The sequence below is a fragment of the Lolium rigidum genome, chromosome 5 (assembly GCF_022539505.1).
Source record: "Lolium rigidum isolate FL_2022 chromosome 5, APGP_CSIRO_Lrig_0.1, whole genome shotgun sequence".
Classification (NCBI taxonomy): domain Eukaryota; kingdom Viridiplantae; phylum Streptophyta; class Magnoliopsida; order Poales; family Poaceae; genus Lolium; species Lolium rigidum.
The window spans coordinates 5,368,185-5,376,631 of record NC_061512.1 but is presented as its reverse complement, the minus strand read 5'-3'; the positions used below and the strand labels follow the sequence as shown (position 1 = coordinate 5,376,631).

The window sequence follows — 8,447 nt, the reverse complement described above, 5'->3', positions numbered from 1 at the left end:
CTCCATTACATCAAATTTGAACCCTGCATCAGCTTCTCTCTCGGCCGGGTCTGGAAAGAAGGCATCCGGCAGCCGCAGAACATACACGCGAGACGGCTGCCGGATCGAGATGCGACCTACCTGACGGAACGACCGGCTGGCGCATGACTGCGACCAGGCCGGTGTGGCGTTGTGCCGTCACACTCCTGCAACTACTCCAGATGGTGGCAGGAGGAACGGTTAATCTCAGGGAGCGGAAGAAGGCGTGAGGGCGGACCGGCGGAGGCGAGCCGGGAGTGGGCTGAGGAATGAGCCAGGGCGGCGTCGTGGACGGCGGCGACACTCGGAGGATCTGCACGCTTCTTCAATGACTGGGGCTTGGGTCAAGGCGAGTCACCGGCGATGTGAAGACGGCACGCGCGTGGATGGGAGGTTTCAGGAGTGGGTCGATCCGTCGATGGAACCGTCCGGGCGGCGTAGGCGGCGGCGCTTCTATGTGGAGCAGAGGCGGCGGTTACAGCGAGGCGGGCGGATTTTGGGGGGAGCGATTGAACCAACTCGTTCCTGAGCGAGAATGGGATTTCTTTTTGCGAGATGTTGTTTGGAAATGGCCGTGATTTCCGCGAGGGAGAACAAAGAAATTAGGGGCGTCCGATGGATGTGCATGGATGGTGTAGATTGAGTTTTCCTACGGCACTTCGTGCCTTTATAAGTAGTATAGATATAGATATAGATAATATTCCCAATGATAACACAAAGCAAAGCTCAGATGCAACATAATTCCCAGGCAGAGATCTCAGAACATAAAGAAACGGTCTTGTATGATCGGAGCAGACTTGTGTTACGGTTAAGTAAAAGCTGAAATTAAATTTTGGACAAAAGACAATCTGGGATAAGCAACAGTAACACATCAAAGGGCCCAATACAGTTTAACCATCTCTGTATGATGAAGCAGCTATCAGCTGTAAAACGAAACTGATGGCTTCTCGAAACCCTTGTTTTGTAGCAGAAGCTTCCTCCACTCTTCTGAAATAGTAATCCTGTCCCCAATATCGCGTTCAGAGAGCCAGTCTACGGTGTCAAGCGTAGGCGCGGAGATCACTGATACGTGCAGGCGATCATCACATGTATCAAAACATAACAACTTCTCGAGGGAAGGTGCATTCTTGACGACGAGTTCCTTGAGCTGGACCTGATCTTTCGTCCCAAGATTAAAACTCAGAGACACACCCATGAATCTAAGCTTAAGGGAGTTGTTGATCCAGACGCTATGGAAGCCGAGGCTGTTGTGAACCTGCAAGCACTCTATCGCCGGATAGCCATCGATGATCGACTGCAGCGAGCACTCGGAGACGGTGACCCGTTCGAGCGCGAGGTACTTGAGCTGGGGGAAGGCGAAGGTGATGGCACCGTCGTCGGCAATGCCGCATCCTCCGAGGGTGAGGGCGCGCAGCGTGGGCGAGAAGCGGGAGAGGGATGGCGACGGGGGCGGCATGGACTGCCGCGGCGGCAGCGGGAAGTATCCGGCGTACCACAGGTCGAGCTCATTGACGTTGTCCAGGGCGGGGGAGCGGAGCCATGTGTCTAGCGTGTGGGCTCCGAGGAGGTCGTGGTGCGTGTTGGCGCGGAAGCGGCGGACGGCGCCTAGGTTGGAGTTGAGGATGCGCGGGACGATCCGGAAGTGGAAGCCCTTCTCGGCGGGGATGCGGCGGCAGTCGACGTCGAGAGGGACGGACCGCCAAAGGCGGCGCCACCGGGACGAGATGGTCTGGGTCCGGGCGGCGTCCTCGATGGGGAGGAGGGCGACGATGTCGCCCAGGACTTCGTTGGGGAGGCCGCTGATGTGGTCCTTGCCCCCGAAGATCTGGATGTGGGCGGCGTCCTCGACGGGGAGGATGGCGCCCAGGACGTTGTCGGGGAGGCCGCTGATGTTGTCCCCGCCGCCTCCGGGTGGCACCGGTACGAGCTGCGCCAACTTCCTCAGCGTAGCACGACAGATGGCCGGTGGGAGACGATGTCGCCGAGGACGTCGGCGGGGAGGCTGCTGATGTGGTTTCCGGGCAGCCACGGCTCCCTCATCGTACGTAGTATTACCACTGCTGGCCCCCGCGAGCGGCCGTGGCGGAGGAGTCTGCATTGATCAGGCTTGTTTGTTCCTCTTTGGATTTGATCAGGTGTTTAGCTTCCGTGGACGTACGTGACCTAGCTAGTAGTAGCTTCTACAGACCGTTAGTTGTCAAAAAAATAAAGTTCTATTTTTCCCTCATCGATCGGTAGCTTTCGTGCTTTTTATTTCGTACGTGCGAGGAAACCAAAACGTTCCCGCCTGGGAGTAGGAGTCGGAGTCGGAGTCGGTTTTGCTAGGGGGGTCTAGTTGGAGTGTCAGCTGTGATATCCGCGCGCGCGCGCCTAGGCTTGACACCGTAGACTGACTCTCTGAACGTGATATTATTGGGGACAGCTAGTGTACGTATTGGATCAACCACGCCGTACGTGGAGGCTGAAACCAAAACGTATCCCGGCCGGGCGGGTGGGCCTGCACGTGCGGCGCGTTGGATGTGGGCCAGCATAGCGGATGGTGCCATAATCACCTCCGCCTTCGCCCAGCTCAAGTACCTCGCGCTCGAACGGGTCACCGTCTCCGAGTGCTCGCTGCAGGCGATCATCGACGGCTGTCCGGCGATAGAGTGCTTGCAGGTTCACAACAGCCTCGACTTCCGCAGTGTCTGGATCAACAACTCCCTTACGCTAATTAGATTCATGGGTGTGTGTGTGTGTTATAATCTAGCTTGGGACGAAAGATCAGGTCCAGCTTAAGGAACTCGTCGTCAAGAATATATGCCCCTTGCCTCGAGAAGCTGCTATGTTTTGATACGTGTGATGATCGGCTGCACTTACGTATCAGCTGTGATCTCCGCGCGCGCCTAGGCTTGACACCGTAGACTGGCTGTCTGAACTCTCCAGCCGAATCCAATTAATTAACGCGCGGTTTCGCTAGCTGGCAGCCAAGGATCCCCGCAGGTGCACCAGCAAACCAATCGCCCGACGCGCGGATGGCGTTGACGTGGACGTGGATGTTGCAGCCTGCCTGAATCCAGTAACTCCATCGAGAGCTCCTCCTGACTGGATGGATCCCACATTGACCAGCCCAAGTACGTACTTTGGGCTTTTTCTGAAAAAATCCGGACGTTGTATGTGTGATTCCTGTGATTCCTAGCTAAATGCACTGGCCTATCTGATCCATTTTCATCTGGGCGGGAGACGTACATGCACGAGCCACTCAAACTGTTCTCAAAAAAAAAAAAAAAAAAAAACGAGCCACTCAAACTGATGGTTCCTTCCATTTTCCTTGGAACCAAACGTGCATCTGCATGGCAACAAAAACCGTCGGTTATTGCCGTCGCCGTAGCAACAAAAAACGAAGGCATCGGCACGACGTCGTCGGCATCGCTGCCCGTTGGCACAACCGGAAACCCGTTGGCGTAGTTTCACCGTTGGCATAGCTCGATGAGCCGACGAGGTTTCTTGGCTGTCGGCATCGTTTGGCCGTCGATGCGCCACCGCTAACGGAGCTGACTTAATGGCCGAGTGAGGTGATATGCCGACTGTTAAACCATCGGCATAGCCGTGGCGACGTGGCAGCTTCAGGTGATTCCCAGCCGGCGCAACTTAAGGGAGCTGTGCCGACGGTTTAACCGGAGGGAATCTTGAGATAGTATGGACCCATCCTTACCACATGTCCCCATGACCTAACCAAGATCAAACGAAGGCACAATGCCACCGCGGAACCGTCGTGGGGGTGTAGTCAATGTTGTAGACCGCGCGGTCAACATATTAGGGTTTCCCTAGAAATCGAGCCTCGGAGGGTGGGAATAACCCAAAAAATTATGTGTGAACACATGGTGTGTAAACTAGCATGGTGGGGTGTTGTTTGATCCAATGTTGTACCCCCGGGTGCGTCCGGCTACACGTAGATGCGCTGACGACACTTAGCCGTGTTCCTGGACGTGTAGGGTGGAACTCCCTGTGGGCTGAACCGGAGGGAATCTTGAGATAGTATGGATCCATCCTTGCCACCACATGTTCCCATGACCTAACCAAACTCGAACGAAGGCACAATGCCACCGTGGCACCGCCGCTGGGGTGTAGTCAATGCTATAGACCGCACGGTCAACGGATAAGGGTCTTCCTGGAAATCGAGCCTCGGAGGGTCGGAATGACCCAAAAAAAATGGGTGTGAACACATGGTGTGTGCACTAGCATGGTGAGGTGTTGTTTGATCCAATGTTGTACCCAAGGGTGCGTCCGGCTACACGAACATCCGTCGACGGCACTTAGACAGTTCCTAGTCGTATAGGGTGAAACTCCCCGGTGGGGTGAACCGAAGGGAATTGATACGTCTCCGACGTATCGATAATTTCTTATGTTCCATGCCATATTATTGATGCTACCTACATGTTTTATGCACACTTTATGTCATATTCGTGCATTTTCTGGAACTAACCTATTAACAAGATGCTTGAAGTGCCGATTCTTTGTTTTACTGCTGTTTTGGTTTCGAAATCCTAGTAACGAAATATTCTCGGAATTGGACGAAATCAAGACCCGGGTCCCTATTTTTCCCGGAGCCTTCCGGAACACCCGAGAGCCGCCGAGGGAAGCCACGGGGGCCCCACACCACACCGCAGCGCGGCCGGAGGGGGGCCGCGCTGCCCTATGGTGTGGGCCCCCCAGGCCCCTCTCGAGGCTGCCCTTCCGCCTATTTAAAGCCTCCGTCGAGAAAACCACGATACGAAGAACCACGATACGGAAAACCTTCCCGAGCCGCCGCCATCGCGAAGCCAAGATGCGGGGGACGAGAGTCTCCGTTCCGGCACCTGCGCGGAGCGGGGAAGTGCCCCGGAAGGCTTCTCCATCGACACCGCTGCCATCTCCACCGCCATCTTCATCACCGCCGTTGCTCCCATGAGGAGGGAGTAGTTCTCCATCGAGGCTCGGGGCTGTACCGGTAGCTATGTGGTTCATCTCTCTCCTATGTGCTTCAATACAATAATCTCATGAGCTGCCTTACATGATTGAGATTCATATGATGATGCTTGTAATCTAGATGTCATTATGCTAGTCAAGTGAGTTTTACTTATGTGATCTCCGGAGACTCCTTGTCCCACGTGTGTAAAGGTGACGGTGTGTGCACCGTGTGGGTCTCTTAGGCTATATTTCACGAATACTTACTCACTGTTATGAATGGTGTAGTGAAGTGCTTATTTATATCTCTTTATGATTGCAATGTATTTTGTATCACAATTTATCTATGTGCTACTCTAGCAATGTTATTAAAGTAGTTTTATTCCTCCTGCACGGTGTAATGGTGACAGTGTGTGCATCCGTGTTAGTACTTGGTTTATGCTATGATTATGATCTTTTGTAGATTATGAAGTTAACTATTGCTATGATAGTATTGATGTGTATTATTCCTCCTACATAGCATGAAGGTGACAGTGTGCATGCTATGTTAGTACTTGGTTTAGTCAAATTGATCTTTCATGCACTCTAAGGTTATTTAAATATGAACATTGAATTGTGGAGCTTGTTAACTCCGGCATTGAGGGTTCGTGTAATCCTACGCAATGTGTTCATCATCCAACAAGAGAGTGTAGAGTATGCATTTATCTATTCATGTTATGTGATCAATGTTGAGAGTGTCCACTAGTGAAAGTCTAGTCCCTAGGCCTTGTTCCTAAATATCGCTATCGCTGCTTGTTTCTTGTTTTCATTGCGTTACTACTCGCTGCGTTACTCTCGCTGCGTTACTCTTGTTTGTTTCTCGTCCTGGGCAAAGCACTTTTCCGGTGCCGTTGCTACTACTTATTCATACCACCTGTATTTCACTATCTCTTCGCTGAACTAGTACACCTATTAGGTGTGTTGGGGACACAAGAGACTTCTTGCTTTGTGGTTGCAGGGTTGCATGAGAGGGATATCTTTGACCTCTTCCTCCCTGAGATCGATAAACCTTGGGTGATCCACTTAAGGGAAACTTGCTCGCTGTTCTACAAACCTCTCGCTCTTGGAGGCCCAACACTGTCTACAAGAATAGAAGCTCCCGTAGACATCAAGCACTTTTAACGGCGCCGTTGCTCGGGAGATCAAGACACGCTGCAAGGGGAGTCTCCACTTCTCAATCTCTTTACTTTGTTTTTGTCTTGCTTTATTTTATTTACTACTTTGTTTGCTGCACTTATACCAAAACACACAAAAAAATTAGTTGCTAGTTTTACTTTATTTACTGTCTTGCACTCTATATCGAAAACACAAAAAAATTAGTTTACTTGCATTTACTTTATCTAGTTTGCTTTATTTACTACTGCTAAAATGGCCACCCCTGAAAATACTAAGTTGTGTGACTTCACTAGCACAAATAATAATGATTTCTTATGCACACCTATTGCTCCACACGCTAGTACAGCAGAATTCTTTGAAATTAAGCACTGCTTTACTTGAATCTTGTTATGAGAGAGCAATTTTTACGGTGTCGGTTCGATGATGTTGCTGCCCATCTCAATAATTTTGTTGAACTATGTGAAATGCAAAAGTATAAAGATGTAGATGGTGATATTATAAAATTAAAATTGTTTCCTTTCTCATTAAGAGGAAGAGCTAAAGATTGGTTGCTATCTCTGCCTAAGAATAGTATTGATTCATGGACTAAATGCAAGGATGCTTTTATTGGTAGATATTATCCCCCTGCTAAAATTATATCTTTGAGGAGTAGCATAATGAATTTTAAACAATTGGATAATGAACATGTTGCTCAAGCTTGGGAAAGAATGAAATCTTTGGTTAAAAATTGCCCAACCCATGGACTCGACTACTTGGATGATCATCCAAACCTTCTATGCGAGGACTAAATTTTTCTTCGCGGAATTTATTGGATTCAGTTGCTGGAGGTACCTTTATGTCCATCACTCTTGGTGAAGCAACAAAGCTTCTTGATAATATGATGGTTAATTACTCTGAATGGCACACGGAAAGAGCTCCACAAGGTAAGAAGGTAAATTATGTTGAAGAAACCTTTTCCTTGAGTGATAAGATTGATGCTATTATGTCTATGCTTGTGAATGATAGGACTAATGTTGATCCTAATAATGTTCCATTAGCTTCATTGGTTGCCCAAGAAGAACATGTTGATGTAAACTTCATTAAAAATAATAATTTCAACAACAATGCTTATCGGAACAATTCTAGTAATAACTATAGGCCATATCCTTATAATAATGGTAACGGTTATGTTAATTCTTATGGGAATTCTTACAACAATAATAGGAATACACCCCTGGACTTGAAGCTATGCTTAAAGAATTTATTAGTACACAAAGCTGTCTTTAACAAATGCATGTGAGGAAAAACTCAATAAAATTGATATTCTTGCTTCTAGAGTTGATAGTCTTGCCTCCGATGTTGATCTTTTGAAATCGAAAGTTATGCCTAATAGGGATATTGAAAATAAAATTGTTACTACAGCAAATGCCATCCAAGTTAGAATTAATGAGAATATAAGATTAATGGCTGAACTGCGTGCTAGGTGGGATAGAGAAGAAAATGAAAAACTAGTTAAAGAGAAAAATGTAGCTAAAGTTTGGACTATTACCACCACTAGCAATGCTAATGATTCACATGTTGCTGCACCTCCTACTATCAATGGTAAAATAATTGGTGTTAGCAATGCTTCTACTCCTAGTGCAAAGCGCGCAAAATTACCTGAAACTGCTAAAACTGCTGAAATTTTTTCCAACCTTGGGGATGATAATCCCATTGCTTTAAATTGTAATGATTTAGATTTTGATGATTGCCACATCTCTGAAGTTATAAAGTTCTTGCAAAAACTTGCTAAGAGTCCCAATGCTAGCTCTGTAAACTTGGCTTTCACAAAACATATTACAAATGCTCTCATAAAAGCTAGAGAAGAGAAACTAAAACTTGAAACTTCTATTCCTAGAAAGCTAGAAGATGGTTGGGAGCCCATCATTAAAATGAGAGTCAAAGATTTTGATTGTAATGCTTTATGTGATCTTGGTGCAAGTATTTCGTTATGCCTAAAAAAGTCTATGATATGCTTGACTTGCCACCATTGAAAAACTGTTATCTGGATGTTAATCTCGCTGATAATGCTAAAAAGAAACCTTTGGGGAGAGTTGATAATGTTCACATTATGGTTAACAATAACCTTGTCCCCGTTGATTTTGTTGTCTTGGATATTGAATGCAATGCATCTTGGCCCATTATATTGGGAAGACCTTTTCTTCGAACCGTTGGTGCTACTATTGATATGAAGGAAGGTAATATTAAATATCAATTTCCTCTCAAGAAAGGTATGGAACACTTCCCTAGAAAGAGAATGAAGTTACCTTATGATTCTATTATTAGAACAAATTATGATGTTGATGCTTCATCTTTTGATGTTACTTGAT

The 8,447-nt window shown here is 47.8% G+C and overlaps 1 protein-coding gene across 1 annotated transcript in view; it reads left to right on the top strand.

The window, feature by feature from the left end:
- The first annotated feature begins 2,535 nt into the window (after window positions 1-2,535).
- The window catches only part of LOC124655564 (putative vesicle-associated membrane protein 726), an 11,736-nt gene continuing 5,824 nt past the window's right edge, over window positions 2,536-8,447 (top strand). Inside the window, exons 1-2 of the mRNA XM_047194438.1 lie at window positions 2,536-2,676; window positions 2,768-2,844. Of these exons, the coding sequence (XP_047050394.1) occupies window positions 2,536-2,676; window positions 2,768-2,844 (218 nt within the window). The remainder of the gene's footprint in view (window positions 2,677-2,767; window positions 2,845-8,447) is intronic.